At 40.2% G+C, this 19,115-nt stretch overlaps 2 protein-coding genes across 7 annotated transcripts in view; one reads left to right on the top strand and one right to left on the bottom strand.

The window, feature by feature from the left end:
* The window catches only part of LOC106573497 (S phase cyclin A-associated protein in the endoplasmic reticulum), a 91,524-nt gene extending 80,965 nt beyond the window's left edge, over nt 1–10,559 (top strand). For all 5 annotated transcript variants that reach the window (XM_014148591.3, XM_014148592.3, XM_014148594.3 and 2 more), the window contains 3 exons: nt 4,600–4,791; nt 9,383–9,431; nt 9,678–10,559. In XM_014148591.3, coding sequence (XP_014004066.2) covers nt 4,600–4,791; nt 9,383–9,431; nt 9,678–9,781 — 345 coding nt within the window. In that variant the 3' untranslated portion in view covers nt 9,782–10,559. The remainder of the gene's footprint in view (nt 1–4,599; nt 4,792–9,382; nt 9,432–9,677) is intronic.
* Nucleotides 10,560–12,789: 2,230 nt separating this feature from the next.
* Nucleotides 12,790–16,865, bottom strand: LOC106573500 (insulin gene enhancer protein ISL-2B). 2 transcript variants are annotated; one of them, XM_014148598.3, is made up of 6 exons: nt 16,717–16,865; nt 16,178–16,367; nt 15,600–15,859; nt 14,462–14,745; nt 13,944–14,111; nt 12,790–13,610 (listed from the first exon to the last, which is right to left on the bottom strand). In XM_014148598.3, exons 1-6 carry the CDS (start codon nt 16,772–16,774, stop codon nt 13,494–13,496), a joined length of 1,077 nt encoding a protein of 358 aa, XP_014004073.1. In that variant the 5' UTR covers nt 16,775–16,865; the 3' UTR covers nt 12,790–13,493. The 2 variants fall into 2 exon arrangements, with proteins under 2 accessions (XP_014004073.1, XP_014004075.1); XM_014148600.3 differs by lacking the exon at nt 16,717–16,865 and having other exon boundaries at nt 16,183–16,316.
* Between the last annotated feature and the right edge of the window lie 2,250 nt (nt 16,866–19,115).

Genomic DNA, 19,115 nt, shown 5'->3' on the forward strand with positions numbered 1-19,115 from the left:
TAAAAAGGGGCTAAATGGAACTTGTTTTGTAACTGCCATGTTCCTTGTCTCATGAGGGGATAAGTACCGGTAAGCTCCCGCGTCTTTTTCTTCCCAACCTCCCAGTGATTCATTTGTGAGTCATTCATGGTGATGATCTCTAGGTTCTTTAAAATGTAGGAACAGTAAATGCTAGCGATGTTGACACGTTAACCCAGACCCCTGGCTTTGCTTGCTTTCCATTTCATGACCAGTTCCAGACTATGGAAAGTTTTCAGTAGCTTAATGCAATTTCCCAAATTGACTTAAATTGACATTAATTCATCCCGACACTTGCAATGCATTTACTACTCGGATGCAATATTTCAGTTCACTATGAAGTCTACTGTAAAATAGAAAACTATCTGCTTGTGAACTGCAGTAGGCCCCTTCCCAGACTGACATCCCACACATCAGTGTTATCTGCAGCCAGATGAGCCCCAGTCCTTCCGATTCTATATGAGGGTGTTTCCTCTGCCCTGCAGACTCCAGCTCACAGCTCTGGGCCTGTAATCCCTGATCAACTCCCCATTACTGCCAACACAACCCTAACCCTTCACGCCTTCATGGGGAGCCATCCCAGTGCTGGGGAATGCACTCTATGTCTCCTACTATACACCAGAGTAAACACACACCGACTCAGACTGGTGACTGGCAGGTAAGGGCTGATTGTTAGCTCTGTAGATGATTTACACACTCCATATTGGGAGGGCCCAGGTCCAACTAACTTCAGTGTAGTTAAGGGGACATTTTCCCCATAAACCTTCCATATCTTTTTAAAGAGGTTGTATTTGCAGAATGACTCATTTTGATTGTGGCTCTTGGCAGTTTCAGAACGGCATCATCTGCTGTAAGATCTAGAGTAAGTTGACAAGGTTATTAGGCAGATAAATCTAGAATAATTAAAAGTTATTTGGCAAACACCGTGTTTTATGTGGTTTATAGGAGATGAATACCCTTGGCCTGTCTCTTAAAAGCCATGGTGGGATCTTCTCTTCTTGTCCAGGGGATATCTTAAGTCAATGTCCAAGTCGACATCTGATTGTCAGTTGACAATTTACATCGTCTCATTTAGGTGGTAGCTAGTTGTTAAGAGGCCCATTCAGCAGTAGCTTGTCTTCCTGAAAAAAACTCTGTCCTCTAATATCATCTGCCCCTCTCTCTTATCACTAGGGCCGTTCCTTCACTAGGGTAACTCCAGTGTGTAGAGGGAGGCTTGGCAGAGGGTCTGACTTGTGTTGTGGGCAAGAGCTTCAGGTTTGTGGCCCTATTTTGAAGGCTGACATGGTTCCTCTGAGCGGAGGTGTCTGGGTCTGTCTAGACAGCATGCAGAACAGAGAGTACTCCACTGTCCACTCATCCACGATAGTCTCCCTATGTGTGGAGGAATCTCAAATTTAAAATGTTTAATGTGCTGGAATTACAGTACAGGTTCACTCTGACTCTTAGAAGTTGTCAAATCTAGCTAGCTAACTAACCTTGGTTATTGCATGAGAGTTTTATTTTTGGTAACACTTTATTTGGATAGTCCATACCGCCTGGTTTCCGCTTCAACTTGGGCTTTCCCAAGGTTTTGTTTGCGTTTCGGAACATTAACTTTACACACTCTCTGTTGTCAGTGGACAGCAAAGTGGTTATGTAATGGCGAGTCATAAAAGAGCAGGCCTGTTTGAAAAGGCAGATCTCTGTAGTTAAGACAGACCAGAACCACCAGGCACTCGAGCTTTACGGGTCTGTGTTAAACTGCGGCTTGATTCATGGCTTCAGACAGACGCTTACTGGACCTTCTTTTATGATGTCAGGGTTTGAATAGATACTTCCAGTGGACAGGAACACTGTGTGGGGCACTGTTATTGCTCTTCACCTGGGGTGATGCCTACAGAGTCCTGGAAAGTTGCCTGTAGACTTGGTTTCTGTAGGACTAGGTAACCTCTGGTCTGTGGCTGCCAGCTGGCCTTGTTTTACAGTGCCTTCAGAAAGTATTCACACCCCTTGACTTTTTCCACATTTTGTTTTTACAGCCTGAATTTGAAATTGATTCAATTGAGATTGTCACTGTCAATTATGTTTTTAGACATTTTTACAATTTAATTAACAGTTAAGTTAGTATTCATCCCCTTTGTTATGGCAAGCCTAAATAAGTTCAGGAGGAAAAATGTGCTTAACAAGTCACCTAATAATGTGAATGAACTCAATAATCGTGTTTAACATGATTTTTTGAATTACTACCTCATCTCTGTACCCCACACATACAATTCTATGTAAGGTCCCTCAGTCCCGCAGTAAATTTCAAGCACATTCAACCACAAAGACCAGGGAGGTTTTCCAATGCCTCGCAAAGAAGGGCACCTTTTTGGTAGATGCGTAAAAAAATCTATAAACAAACATTGAATATCCCTTTGAGCATGGCGACGGTATTAATTAAGAGGGTACAGAATAAAAATATTCCAAAACATCCTGTTTGCAATAAGGCACTGATGTCAAACTGTAAAAATGTGGCAAATAAATGTACTTTATGTCCTGAATACAAAGTGTTGTGCTTGGGGTAAATGCAACACATCACTGAGTACCAATCTTCATATTTTCAAGCATGGTAGTGGCCGCATCATGTTATGGGTATGCTTGTCATCGGTAAGGACTATGGAGTTTTTTTAGAATAAAAATAAATGGAATAGAGCTAAGCACAGGCAAACTCCTAGAGGAAAGCCTGGCTCAGTCTGCTTTCCAACAGACACTTGGAGACAAATTCACCTTTCAGCAGGACAACAACCTAAAACACAAGGCCAAATATACACTGGAGTTGCTTACCAAGACAACATTGAATGTTCATGAGTGGCCTAGTTACAGTTTTACTTAAATCAACTTGAAGATCTATGGCAAGACTTCAAAATGGATGTCTAGCAATAATCAACAACCAACTTGACAGAGCTTGAAGAATTTAAAGAATAATGTACAAATATTGTACAATCCAGGTGTGCAAAGCGCTTTAGAGACGTACCCAGAAAGACACAGCTGTAATCACTGCCAAAGGTGATTCTAACATGTATTGACTAAAGGGTGTGATTACTGATGTGACTGAGATATTTCTGTATTTTATTTTCAATAAATGTGAAAACGTTTCCTAAAACAAAGTTTTCACTTTGTCATTATGGGCTATTGTTTGTAGATAGGTGAGAATCTCATAATCAAATGTATGACCTTCTTCTCTGGCCGTTCCTCCTCCGGCAGTGTTGCAACGGAAATATTGATTCGGTGATCTAGGATCTTGCAAAGTCCTGCAACTAGCTCCTAAAATGAAAATAAGCAGCTCCATTTTGAAAACAATCAGATCTTCCCCTTTTTTCCTTCTGTACAGTGGAGTTAACGTTTGATTCTTGCATTACATGACAAAGTGAAAATACAGGGTATTTAGGTATCCTCCTAGTGAACCTGCATGTTTGTGAGTTCATCTTTGTTTACCTCATTGAGAATTAGCTTTAGTTGCGTGCCAGTGGAGACTTACTCCCCTAAAAAGCCTCTTGTTTTAGCTGGTCAGTAAAGAATCTTTACAGACATTAATAGGAAGAGGCATCGCCTGTGGCCCTTTGAACACTGCTATAGAACAGAGCTTTGAGGAGCTTCACCTTGAAATTATAAAAGCAGTGAATTATCGCTTTGTTTATCCTACCCTTAAACCTTAAAGTGCATTATCAAAGAGAGAATGCATTGGAAGAGTATTGTTAAGTGTATTCTCCAAATCTTGTAAATCCTCTGAATTTATGTCACTGTGGCCAGGGGACCTCACCCTGCCCTTCTGGTTCCTATTTCAGCTGAGCCCCAGCCTGGGTCTCTGTACCTGTAAAGCAGTGGGGTGTTTTTCCAGACAGGATTTACTGTGGTGACCCCCCCCAGTTTTCAGAGAAGTGCTGATGGCCTTCCCAGGCTCTGGGGAGATGCCCTGAGCATTAGGCCAGGACCCCTTCCTTTGGACCAGTTCCCGCTCTAATCAAACTAGGCTGGACGTGATTTGGTTTTAATATTGGTGGGCCGGATGTAATTGTGTGATTGATGGCCGCTGGTAAAGGGGAGCAGGATGTCAGCCGGGTGAGAACTCCGTTAATGGTATTGCTCATTTCTTAGTGGTGGTGGCAAGGCTACAGTGGAGGTCTGTTCACCCTCCCCCCCCACCCCTATGCAGTGCATGCCCTCTCAACCTAAGCTGCACAGTGCACATCCACAAGGATATGGTCTGGTGTTGCCTTCAATATCTCAATGACACTCACACAGTTGGAGATAACTGTTACCGGGTAAAACATAAAAGCCTATATCTTTTGATAATGAAGTCAAGATATTTCTCATTACTATTTCTTGTTGCCCCCATTTCACAACAGCTTGGAAATTACCTGCAGTACAAAGGAAGAGCAAAACATCCCATCATTGTGTTTTATAACCTGTAATTGTGTGGTGGGATGCTGTGCCCTCCAGTTCTCCTCCTAATGGGTGTTTGTGTGTTGTTTTAGTGGCAGATTTACGGGTGGGAGGGGTGCAGGGCAGTGATTTACGGGTGGCACTGGCTGACTGGCCCTGCTCTGTGTGTTCCAGGTGATAGTGCAGTCTGGCCGCCAGCCCAGTGTGCTGCAGAAACTGTGTCAGCTGCCCTTCCAGTACTTCAGCCACCCGCGCCTCATCAAAGTGCTCTTCCCCACACTCATCTCAGCCTGCTTCAACAATCCCCAGAACAAGGTTATCCTGCAACAGGAGATGAGCTGTGTGCTACTGGCCACCTTCATACAGGTAACACACACACTGATGTTTTGGCGACGCTTTCATTTTCGGAATGCTATGAGACTTGACATTAAGCTCAGGTGTATCCTGTTTCCATTCTTCATCCTTGATGTTTCTACAACTTGATTGGAGTCCACCTATGGTACATTCAATTGATTGGACATGATTTGGAAAGGCACACACCTGTCTATATAAGGTCCCACAGTTGACAGTGCATGTCACAGCAATAACCAAGCCATGAGGTCGAAGGAATTATCCGTAGAGCTCCGAGACAGGATTGCGTTGAGGCACAGATCTGGGGAAGGGTACCAAAACATTTCTGCAGCATTTAAGGTCCCCAAGAACACAGTAGCCGCCATCATTCTTAAATGGAATAAGTTTGGAACCACCAAGACTCTTCCTAGAGCTGGCCGCCCGTCCAAACTGAGCAATCGGGGGAGAAGGGCCTTGGTCAGGGAGGTGACCAAGAACCCGATGGCCACTCTGACAGAAACTTCCAGAAGGACAACATTCTCTGCAGCACTCCACCAATCAGGCCTTTATGGTAGTGGCCAAACTGAAGCCACTCCTCAGTAAAAGGCACATGACAGACCGCTTGGAATTTGCCAAAAGACACCTAAAGGACTCAAACGATGAAAAACAAGATTCTCTGGTCTGATGAAACCAAGATTGAACTGAATGCCAAGCGTCACGTCTTGAGGAAACCTGGCACCATCCCTACGGTGAAGCATGGTGGTGGCAGCATCATGCTGTGGGGATGTTTTTCAGTGGCAGGAACTAGGAGACTAGTCTGGATCGAGGGAAAAATGAATGGAGCAAAGTACAGAGAGATCCATGATGAAAACCTGCTCCAGAGCGCTCAGGATCTCAGACTGGAGCGAAGGTTCACAATCCAACAGGACAACAACCCTAAGCACACAGCCAAGACCACACAGAACTGGCTTCGGGACAAGTTTATGAATGTCCTTGAGTGGCCCTACCAGAGCCCAGACTTGAACCTGATCTAACATCTCTGGAGAGACCTGGAAATAGCTGTGCAGTTACGCTCCCCATTCAACCTGACAGAGATTGAGAGGATCTGCAGAGAAGAATGGGAGAAAATACCCAAATACAGGTGTGCCAAGCTTGTAGAGTCATACCCAAGAAGACTGGAGGCTGTAATCGGTGGCAAAGTTGATTCAACAAAGTACTGAGTACTCCGAATACTTATGTCAATGTGATATTTAAGATATTTCTTTTTTATACATTTTTGCTTTGTCCTTATGGGGTATTATGTGTATATTGATGAGGGGGAAAAAACAATTTCATCCATTTTAGAATAAGGCTGTAATGTAACTAAATGTGGAAAAGTCAAAGGGTCTGAACACTTTCCAAAAGCACTGTATACAGAGTATACAAAACATTAAGAACACCTACTCTTTCCATGACATTGACTGACTAGGTGAAAGCTATGATCCCTTATTGATGTCAAGCGTTGGAGTCAACATGGGTCATCCCTGTGGAATGCTTTCGACACCTTGTAGAGTCCATTCCCCGACGTATTGAGGCTGTTTTGAGGGAAAAGGGTGGGGGGAGTTCAACTCAATATTAGGAAGGTGTTCTTAATGTTTGGTATACTCTGTGTTTATTTACACACTGAGGTTGGAATAATACTGTGAAAATTATGGTAATTCCCTTTTACTGCAAGGGCTGCTTGAAAAGACTGCCTGAAATTTCTGCCTGTTTTGGTGGGATGGAATTTTGGCCTGCCTGGTGACATCCCCAGGTGGTAAATTAGTCAATAGACCAATAAGAAAGAGTTCCAAATCTCTCAGCCAATAAAAGCTAGTTTTCCGTTTTCCCAACCCCATTCAGGCTTCTTCCAGACAGTCCTAGCAAAATCCTTGTATGAGAAATTGCTCTTTAACTTAGAAGCTCTTTTAGTTACTTATTAATCTTGTTTTAATTGAAAACAGTCACAGTAAGGTACTTAATTGTTACCCAGAAATGATTTGATATTGATATCAAAGCGGCTGCATTGGACCTTTTTTAATGTGTCTGTCTCCTGGTGGATATTTAGCACCTACATGGCTTCCTCAGTGGATTTACCTGCCAGTGGTTTAGCCTCCAGTAAACATGCTGTCTCCTTCATCTTCTCTGACAACATCGCCTCTCACCGCCCAGCTACCACCATTATTTACATTAAGATTAGCTCGCACAATAGAGGGACAGGCTATTGTAATTTCAGCTAAACAGTGGGAAGATCTGACTTCCCTGTCATTATTTATTATAGAATTAACCTGAGATGAAGCAAAAACTTGTTTTGCTAGTACTTTTGCTATTTTAGTAGTATTAAAGGGATAGTTCACCCAAATTACAAAAGGACATATTGGTTTACTTAACCTATAAACAGTCTATGGACAGTATGTCCGCAATCGTGCTTTGGTTTAGTTTCCCTGGCGTTGTTTCTAAATGCTAACTTCTTAGCATTTCTGGCACACATCCCATTCAAGTCGTGGGCCTGATATTGGCATTTTTTGCACATCATGTTCAAATCATTCAAAAGTACAGTGCCTACAATTGATTGTGAAATTCACCAAAGTCACTTATGGATGATTTGAACATGAACAAAAATGCTACACTGAACAAAAATATGAATGCAACAATTTCAAAGATTTTGCTGAGTTACTGTTCATATAAGGAAATCAGTCAGTTGAAATAAATTAATGCCCTAATCTATGGATTTCACATGCCTGGGAAAACAGATATGCATCTGTTGGTGACAGATACCTTGAAAAAAAGGTAGGGATGTGGATCAGAACACCAGTCAGTATCTGGTGTAACCACTATTTGCCTCATGCAGCGCGACACATCTCCTTTGCATAGAGTTAATCAGGCTGTTGATTGTGGCCTGTGGAATGTTGTCCCACTCCTCTTCGATGCCTGTGCGAATTTACACTCATACTCATTGATCCAGAGCATCCCAAACATGCTCATTGGGTGACATGTCTGGTGAGTATGCAGTCCATGGAAGAACTGGGAAATGTTCAGTTTCCAGGAATTGTGTACAGATCCTTGCGACATGGGGCTGTGCATTATCATGCTAAAACAAGAGGAGATGGCGGCGGATGAATGGCATGACAATGGGCCTCAGGATCTCATCACGGTACCTCTGTGCATTCAAATTGCCATCGATAAAATTAATTTGTGTTAGTTGTCCGTAGCTTATGCCTGCCCATACCATAACCCCACCGCCACCATGGGGCACTCTGTTCACAACTCTGTTGACATCAGCAAACCACTCACTCACATGACGCCATACATGCAATCTGCCCAGTTACAACGCCGAACTGCAGTCAGTTCAAGACCCTGGTGAGGATGACGAGCATGCAGATGAGCTTCCCTGAAACGGTTTCTGACAGTTTGTGCAGAAATTATTCAGTTGTGCAAACCCACAGTTCCATCTGCTGTCTGGGTGGCTGGTTTCAGACGATCCCATAGGTGACGGAGCTGGATGTTGAAGTCCTGGGCTGGCGTGGTTACACGTAGTCTGCAGTTGTGAGGCCAGTTGGACATACTGCCAAATTCTCTAAAACAATGTTGGAGGCGGCGTATGGTAGAGAAATTAACATTCAATTATCTGGCAACAGCGCTGGTGGACATTCCTGTAGTCAGCATGCCAATTGCACACTCCCTCAAAACTTGAGAGATCTGTGGCATTGTTTTGTGTAACAAAACTGCATATTAGAGTGCTCTTTTATTGTCCCCAGCACAAGGTGCACCTGTGTAATGATCATGCTGTTTAATCAGCTTCTTGATATGCCACACCTGTCAGGTGGTTGGATTATCTTGGCAGAGGAGAAATGCTCACTAACAAGGATGTAAATACATTTTTGCTCTTAAAAAAAACAACAAATATTAAGCTTTTTGTGCAGGTAAAATATTTCTGGGATCTTTTATTTCAGCTAAAGAAAGATGGGACCAACACTTTACATGTTGCGTTTATATTTTTGTTCAGTATAATATCGGTTCCATGAATTGAATAGGATTTGTGCCACAAATGCTAAAACGTTAGCATTAGGAAACAGTACCAGCTACTGCTAGGGAAACTAAACCAAAGCGTGGATTGCTATCATACCTTGTACATAGATGGACTGCTTACAGAGTAAGGAAACCAATGTCATTTTATAGTTTGAGTGAACTATCCCTTTAAGGATATGGTTCATATTGAAATGATGAGTATAGTGTGACATCTTTATAAGCTTTAATGTGTGTGTTAATCAGAACAGGGAGACATGCAGGGACTGCAAACAGAATGTATGAGTATGTAAAATACACTGAGTTCTTTCGGATGTTAAAAACACACCGTTGTCAGGATCAAATCCGGCATCATGAAATCATTGCAAAATGAATGCGAAAGTTTATGTTTAAGGTAAAGTTATCTGTTCGTACCTTTTTTAGTTTGTTTAGCTTCAAGCATGATGAGTTATGGTTTGCTTAGATATGGTGGATAAAATGTTCAATTTCTTCACAGCTGGTGAACAATGGTGTCTGGCATCTCCCCTACTCCTGTCTTAATACTGTGGATCACTCTGACATATTCCTCTTTTATTTCCTCCAGGATGGTGCCTCAAGTGAGAACCATCCAGACAACAGAATGCAACAAGGAGGTAGGTATTCTTCAATGCCATTTTTCACTTTAAAAAAAATAAAAATAGTTTTGCATTAAAAGGTATTAATGCATTCACCAATTATTTAAAACAAAAGGTGACAGTACAGTATTTTCAATTGAAAAATATGAATATACATAAATTGTTTTGGTCAATTGACAATTGTAATTCTTAAATATTATTGTATAATCCTGAGGCATCTTGCTCAGACAAAAAAAAAAAATCTTATGGTTTGTCACCATGCAGACAGAGTCTCTCAGCCACTGGATTACTGTGAGCTGTCCAACCGCTTTCCCAGAGACCAATGGGACTCAGCACTGCAGTTCTTCCTCAAGAAGCAGGAGGACTAATTCAGAATTGCATGCTGACCTCAAACACGCACATACACATGAAAAACACTACAAAGTAGAAACCGACACTTCACCCTCCATTCTACACTACATACTTTCCCATTTAGATTTGAAGTCTGCATATGGGCTTATTCTTTAAAAATGCAGTTCTTAGCCTTCCCAAAACTCTTGAAATCCTAGAAGACAAGGGGTAAATCCTAACTTGAGATGCACATGTATAACTAAAATGTTTGTGTAAGTCATCCATCGATGTCCATGGGCGATTTGCACGAAAGTTTGAGTTGGAAGTGAGTATCTTGTGTATTTTTCCGTGAGTCACGCACAATAATTCTGTTCCTTGTCCAACCAAGTCATTTGTTTTCGTGTTGTGTTTCTATTGTGGATAGAATGACAACGTAGCAGAAGAGAGCAGAGATAATCAAAAGCACTCTCATAATGGTTAGATTACATAACATGTTAATCAATAATACTGTGTACTTCCTTTTAATTCCTTTAATATTTTCATATACAGTTAAGATGTGAATGACCTGATCAGAATGTTTTTCTCCCTGTAGTTATTTTACAGGCGTTGGGCAGTTTTGTACTTCAATATGTAAGTTACATAGCCGATATGTGTTTATTCTGTACATTTAAATTTGCTCTAGTAGGAGCTGTCCTGATTTCAAGTACAAATGTTTCCCTTGTTCTTGCCTTTATGCTGTGAAGAACTTACAAAATATAATTGATTTAGTAAATTACATTTTTATCCCATTAATAAATTATTTATTATTATGCATCATTCATTGTCCTCCAGTTATTTGTATCTAGACTGTGCAGCTCACTCATTCAAGTCTTAGTGATTTCCCCTATGTCTACTGATCGTCAAGTGACAATTAGTGAGAAGTACTGACTGTAGCCTCTCTGCCTGTGTAATTTTGTGCCTGTACAGCATTGTAACATTTGTAATAGTGATTAATATCCCAGGTGGTGTGAGGAGCTGGGTTAAAACAAAATGGCTGGTCCTTCTCTATACCAGACTCAGTTCTGCAGGCCCAGTCAATCCTCTGCTCTTGCCTGGAGCAGCCCAATCAAACCCAACAGTTAATTCAGAGCGCCCAGCATGGAGACATACAAGTGGATATTTTTTGAAAGAGAACTCCTAGAAATTAATGCAGTATTGAATAATTATTTTCAGTACGTAAACCTATACAGGGCTGGGTATATTCTCACAAATCTTGGCAAGTGTCTCTTCAACTTTAATATCAACCGAAGAGGTCTCTCATATTAAGGGATAGTAAATGCATAAGACTCAAAAACATTTCACATGCAGCATACTGCAGCTCTACAATGGGCCTGCCGCTTGAAAAGTAGCCTAGGTCTATTATTTCCCAGAAATAGTGTAGCCTACCCCTACCCCAAACTGTGGAGTAGCCTAATTATTTATACATCTTATATGCTTTAAGGTCAGGTTTATGACAGCTGATTACGTTAATATGGGAAATGTGTCCATTAGATTCCTATCATTTGTTATCGGTTAGGTGAAATCCTGAAATGACGTAGGAGGAAATTACAGCATCTATTTTCATTCTGCCGCTCGGAGCGCAACGAATGCTGCTGTTTGGACTAATGATATCTATCACATACAGTTAGATGGCTGATTGTCAACTGTAGATTTCCATACTATATAATTATCTGATCAAATGGAAATTAGATAAAACTGTTAAACCGCGATCTGACGTGCCAAAAGCCATATAGGCATTACGCACTTTATTTATTTGCCAGTTGTCTTGCAACCCCCCCCCCCCCCCCCCCCCTCTTAAATGGCTTTATGGACCAATTAATGAGTTGTGTAAATGACAGAAATATGCAACAATACAACTAACTACATAGCCTATCTAGGCCTATGGATAATGGATAAAACAATTCCAAAATTTGAGGTCTATGGATGCTGTTATTTTCTGTGCGACTTTGAAAGTAAACTTTTATTCTAGACATCGCCTTCCTTATATGCAAAACATTTATCAAGTGAATATGAATGTGTATATAGTATGTTTAAGGGGGAAATAATTTGTATCTCAAATCTATGCTTTGTTTCTAAAATGCCTTTTAACCACGATTATGAAATATTTCCAGAGGAAAGATTAGGTAGGGTATAGGGCAGAATTTGTTGGTCAGTAGGCTACTGTTGCATAGCTACAATTATTGACATAAAAGACTATGCATGGCAGGATAGGCCTAATGGCTTTTTGATTTGATGCCAGAAGTCACATATAGAGACCTAGCTAGGACTACTATGTACTGTGCTGAAAGACTGATCATGTTTCCGATCGTGATTAAGAGGTTAAAATGCTGTTGCGTCCTCTGATCAGAAAGTTCATTCTCAACAACAAATTGTTGAGGTCTAGTATGTCGTCAGTATCTTGACCTGCGCTCCTTGTCCAGAGGCTATCCAGGATTTTGCCTGGAATGAAAATAAACCCAAGACATGCCAGTATGCGTTCGCAGGGTGGGAGTCCCCTTCAGCACAGACTCCAGCGACCGAGAGAGGTGGGTTTGTTGTGGTTCCATTCAATGTATCGTTTGCAGATGATGCCAAGCGTAGATAAGGAGCCGCCGAGCCCTGTCCTCTGTCTAGACTTGTGACTTTACAAGTGAAACTGGAATGATCACATCGCAAATCCATATGTGGAGGACAATTAAATAAACAACATGTTGTCCTCAATTGTATTTAACGAACAGGCCTCAATATAGAAACGCTTGCATTTGACCAACTGTGATTCTGTTGCATTACGATTTTTGAATACGCCATTAAAATGATAGCCTATATCAAATTGATTTTCTCTAATGACTAACGCGATTCCCTGAAAGATTGTGGTCTTAACTGACATCACTGTGATTTATTTTGGATGGTTCGAAATTCATTTGAGATTCTATAGGCCTATTATATCTCAAACGTTTTTCAGCCTGGCTACATAGTTTAGATTAAGCCCATAGGCTTATGGCAACGCAAAACCCCCATGAAATAGCCGTTTCATAAATACATAGTGATTTATTTTGTCCATTTGAAATGTCGGTTAATATTTGATTGAATTACTGCATCTATGAGATTTCACATGCAGAGTTCATTAGACATGAAACAGTTCATATGGGTTTATTACGATAGCCTACATTTTCGCATAATAAATATCAATAACTTACTTTTTCTTGAAAGGTTCCACAATCTGTATCCCATCCACTTAATTACAATATTTTACAAGGCTTGATTTTAAATCATCTCTAGAAATCATGCACATCTATAGAGTCATGGGTCTCCACATGGTCGCCACCCGACATAGGAAACTTACATAGATGAAACTATACAATTGTTGGCCACTATGGATAATGTTCTGATATGTTCATCATTACAAGCTAGCGACTCATAATAAAGTTGAATGTTTGTAGATATAATCCTCACGTAGGCTATGTCCAACCATCTAGGTAAGATCCGAGGCTCAGCCTCTGCTTTAGTTATAGCCCTTGGTTGTCACTGGCTGGTAACTTAAAATTCATCCGATCCTGAGCAATGCAGACAGGTCCCTCCGTGAACAAATGGTGCATCCTCATAGACAAATCCAGCGTTATTGTTCTTTAAATAAGATGAAATCCTTTTCCTCTCAAAGATGTTAACTAGCCAATTCTCATGCAGGGCACGCGGGAGCATGCTGGAGTTCGAAGCGTCACTGTTGGGCTGGTCTCACGTGTCCATCGGACTTGGTACCATGCTGTTCGGGGTGTCCGGTAACTGCGACGACAAGGAGGTCACATCACTGCCGGAGGAGTTCCCCTTGGAGCCCGATTCAGAAAAAGACACCTGCGATGGAAACGGTTGTTTTAATTAGCGTTTTTTTTCTCCCAATATTGCTTATTGCATATTTATATTGACCCTTATGTTTCGATGAAGTCCAATGCAAATATTAGGCCAATATGAATATTCATGTAGATCGACCAGCCTTCGAATTTGATGCTGAAAAGCATTTATTTAATTTAGAAATATTTGACTGAATAAAATCGCATTCTCTAATCTGAATTGAGATTGGCCATTCAGTGATCGAGTGGATGATATTTGAATAAACATACATTTATTGCAAAATTATCGTGTGTGTGTGTGTTGTGTGTGTGTGTGTTTGGGAGAGTGTGTGCCTACCAACTGCCTGAAGGCGGGCTGGTCCAGGTCACTCTGCAAGGCGAACTCGCTCAGGGCCTTCCAGGGGGGCTGGTAAGTCTGCACCTCTACTGGGTTTCCTAGGACCGTGTTGTCGTGTCGAATTGGACTGCCTGCCACCATAGGTGTACCCGTCAGCCCCTGAAGATTCTACAGATAAAATGTATCACAACAAACATCTCACCACCATCCATCTGGTTTTCTCAACATTCAAAGTGCAATATGGTCGGCAGGTACCCTAGTGGTTAGAGCATTGGGCCAGTAACCAAAAGGTTGCTAGATCATTCCCTGATCTAACAAGGTAACAATCTGTCGTTCTGCCCCTGAACAAGGCAGTTAACCCAAATAAACCCAAATAAAAATGTGTTCTTAACTGACTTACCTAGTTAGATAAAAATATGCCTTCATTACATTTAATTTCGCACGCCCTATTAAATAACACCTTTATTTTTAGTAGACCAAAATGTTTATGTTGAATTGGAATGTCTAAATTAACTTACAGTTTTATCGATGTGATGCTGTTGTTGAAGTTGCTTCATGAATATAGTTCTCTTCTTGTCTTTACAACGTTTGTTCTGAAACCAAACTCTGATGACCCTTGGGCTAAGACCGGTCATCTCTACCAATTGTTCTTTCATAAGAGCGTCTGGTCTTGGGTTGGCATTGTAACAGGTCCGAAGGGTATGAAGCTGCTTCTCGTTCAATACTGTTCGCACCCGAGTGGTTTTCTCTGACTGCTTGTGGACGTGGTTCCGATGAGGAGGCTGTCGGACTGACACAGGATCTGTGGGACAAATATTCAAAAGGAAATATCTTTGAAAATGTCATTTCCACTGACTGAGCCAAATTTAGAAACGCAACGAAAGGTAATCATGACTGCTGATAGATACACGTATTCTCCCTACTTCTCCCTAGCAATTACACAATCAAGGCAGGAGCATAGGAAACTCACGAAGAAAAAAACACAATCATAAAAAAACATCCACATTCCACAGTGAAGAGGTCCTCAACCAAAAAGAATAATCAAGATGATCATGTAATTTCGTGATAATTGATACGATGCTTTGGTAAACTTTAATTAAACAGGCTATACAATATATCCCTTCAAATACTAACTCAAAAACATTTTGTGAATTACAAATACAATTTAAAATGCTTCCCACATAACATTCATTTATTTTCTGTTGTAGAATCATATTTCGATCGACGTCTTTTATTCTCTCTTTTTCTAACTTCACACCTACAAACTCAAAACTTTCAGTATTTCAATTAACAAAAATATATCGACCATTGCACCATACCCCCTTTACACAGCCAAAATGTTACCTTATCGTTTTCAAAATAAACGAATTGACATACACTTTAGTCTAATAACTTTAACAACTTAATAGATACAAACAACACCCAATATGTTTAGTCTACCAATGAAAGTAATGTAATAAACCTATAGGCTTAAAAGTCTGCACACTTGATCAGTGAAAGGAACATTTTGCAGACATGTATAATAATAACTGTTATTATAAAAAAATATATATTTTACAATTATTATTATTATTATGCTATATCCTTTCGTTGTTATTAACCTTATTATTAATATTATACTCTCATTATTATTACCACCATTATTCGTTCACTGACCGGCAATATGAAAAGACCTGGAGAGAATATTTCCCGGACTAATGGGGCTTCCCGCTGAGGCCCGTTCCAGAAGTAAACCGTGATCAGCCCGACACAGCAGCTCCTCGTCCCGCAGAGAGAACTCATCCCCCGGCACGAGATGCCGGCTGCACACCGAGCACCTAAAACACTCCATGTGGTAAACGTTGTCACGAGCTCTCATCACCAGATCACTGCTGCAGAAGCCAATGTTACATTTTGCACATTTAATCCCAAATAATCTGAAAAGGACATAGGAACATTGGTCTCAATACCTTATAATGCATAACAAAAACATCCAATTTAGTCAGATGAAGGAGACGAATAGCCTACGACACAAGTCAACCTTTTATTGTATTTTTACCAAATAAACCAGAAACGTTGACTAGGTTGTGCTATTCTCTCTCATGTGGAAACTGTTTAGTGTCAACAAGCAGTTTGAACAATTTTTCATATATTTCCACTTCAGTAGGCCTAACTACAATTGTTTCACAATTGGGGCCTTTGGAAATTCCAAAGCTCTGAAATCACGTTAGTGAGGAAATTTAGTCAACTCCTACCTTACATAATCTCTTTTGCAGTATGTTTTGCCATCTCGGACGAAGCAAGTGCACGTCTCATCCAGGTACTGACTGCATTCCGAGCACTTCAGACACGCAGCATGCCACTCCAGGTCCGGGGCGACCCGCAGGATGTACTGGTCGTGGATCTGACTCCCACAGCCCACACACATTGCGATTCCAGACTTCTCTGTCGAATGCACAGTATATTAATGCTACCACCACCTACACCAATGTAATCACCAGATATACTCGCTAAATCCCCGCATGTTCGTCCAGTGTCCACTCTGCAGCATGCAACGGTGTCGTCCTGTTTTGTTATCCTTGTCATTTCCAGAACGAAGGGCCGTAGCTATATACCGGTATAACTAACCGTAGACCTAAGATGTATTCACATCACCATTTTCAGTTATCGAAATTGACCAATGCAACAAAAAAATCGTGAAATGTTCCAATAATAGCCCAATATTGTTAACGATCAAATCAATCTTAAATGTGCCTGGGTCAAAGTTAAAATACGGACACGAATGTTTACTTACTTTTGGAATGATCCCCCATATCACCCAAGAAAGAAGAATTTAATATAATATCCACCATACAGGAGGGATAGTGCAGGCCGATAGATTAAGAAATTGAGTGGAAGACTGCCCGGTCCCGTTCCTGGTTGACTGCTAACTTCTATTCCTCGATTGAGGTGGGAAGAGAAGAGCAATGTCCCACGCGCAGAGTGACGTCACATGTAAACCTGGACCTCTGTGCGTTTGGGGAGGGGGTAAACTATGCAAAGGCTTTGACTATGAAACAATAGACTACTTACTAGATCAGTGGTTCTCAACTGGTTTTTGCCTCCGGACCCAAATTGTTGGAAAACGATTTTAATGCTATATTGATAGTAAATGTACCAATTATATGATAAGGGAACAACAGTCCCACCTTTTCATTTTCAATAATTACATTTTGCCCATATTCTTGATGAATAATGCTAAACTCACTGGTTTGAGACCAAAAAAATCTACAAACTGCTAAATAGCGCTGCTAATAACTACTCTATTGAAAAGACTGTGATTAAAGAAAAATTGTTCAGAGGTTAAATTATAAAAAAAACAAAAGTGAATTATCATTTCTACACACTTTAAATGCACGACCCACCGGTTGAGAATCGCTGTAGGCCTACTGGATCAACATAGACCACCTCCATCCGTGTTCTGTTGTGTCCAAGCCAGCGTTTTCTTTTTGTTTAAAAATCATGGAACAGGAAGAAAAGTTCTAAAGGTAATTTAAAGAAATTCGAAATTAAGTTTTGTAATTTTCATTGAAATGTGTTGCATAATATTGGGAATGATAAGAAAGACCCAAGACAAAAAGTCTAAATACTAAAAACTGTTTCATTTTCTTAACATAAAGAGATTTTCACACATATGTTGAGTGGAAAGTGTAACTTTATTGTTATGATTATGCTTCTATACTTATGATTGTGATAAGTATTACGGTGATGATAATGATTATGCAGACCTATTCATTTTTTATCTTCTTAATATTATTTTTTATTATCATTATTATTTTTCCTGGTGACAATACAAAAACGTATAATATGCATTGCGAAATCATATTGAAAGCCTGGATTTCATAAAGTAAGATTAGACAAGAGACCTCACAGAGAACCAGAGTTCTATGAGTGAGCCCTCTACTGGAAAAGACGCAGAAAGGTCCTTTTGGAGCAGAAAGGACCATTTTGTTGTTTCTGTTTTTAAATAACAGCCAAATTAGTTAGTCAATATTGTTATTTTGTCAATTTATACAAATCTAACAAAATCCCCCCCAAAAATAAATGAAGAAGCTATTTTGCCACGCATTCATTGAACTGACATTTATTAGACTACTCTGAATTTTGTTTTGGAAATGTATAAGTATAATAGCAAGATGTTCCCATTCTGAAATATTGTATAATCAAAATTCAAATTTGATTAGTATTGTCCGCATATATAAATCAAGAAATCTTTAGAAAAGATTGACCCTTTTCGGTACGTTTTAAGACACGTTTTGACATGGAAAATCCATACTTTTTTTTTTGCATGTGATATACACATTGGTTAAGGGATACGTAGCAAAGTGCACCATTTAACATTTGTAATGGATATCTTTAACATAACCAACAATTAATGCATGCCTGTTAATGAGGAAGTATGTGATGATAAACAATAGGTTCAATGGGTATGATTTCATCATTGTGGACGCACGTCTCCAGCAGCCTGGTCTCTTAGACTAGAGGTGACATAGTAAACGTAAATTCTGGACGCTCAAATTAGTCAGATATATCACGTTTGGTATGGTCACATAAGACAGATGGTTACTTAAGGCAAAAACGAAAGTAGGCTAGTTAGTCAGGTTGGATGGGTAGGCGATTAGCACGACCAAGAGGTGGCAAGTTCAAATCTCATCACTGACAACTTTAGCTAAGTAGCAACTTTTCAACAACATACTTCAACAACTTTTTGCTACTTTTCAACTACTTAGCATGTTAGATAACCCTTCCTCTAACCCTAACCTTAACCATTTGAGCTATTCCTTCCCCTAACCTTAACCTTTTTAACTAACCCTTCCCCTTCCCTAACCTTAACCCATTAAATTAACTCCTAAACTTAACACTAACCTCAAATCTGCTATCAGCTAGCTTGCTAGCAAAAGCTAGCATAGCTGCATTTTACGTAGAAATATATTAACTCACCAACATTAAAAACCCTAGCTAGCTATATTCATAACCATACAGGTATAGGATCATTTTTGTTTTATTTTGTTGTATTTGACTCCTGTAACAATAACAAAAGGCATTCAAATTGAGGTGTGAGAGGTCTTTCAGGTTGCATGCTATGAAATGTCCACTAGAGTGTAGTGTTGAGAATGTTGTGCTGATACTGTAAGCCTAGATGTTCATTTTATT

The sequence above is a fragment of the Salmo salar genome, chromosome 16 (genome assembly GCF_965601325.2).
Source record: "Salmo salar chromosome 16, fSalSal1, whole genome shotgun sequence".
Taxonomy (NCBI): domain Eukaryota; kingdom Metazoa; phylum Chordata; class Actinopteri; order Salmoniformes; family Salmonidae; genus Salmo; species Salmo salar.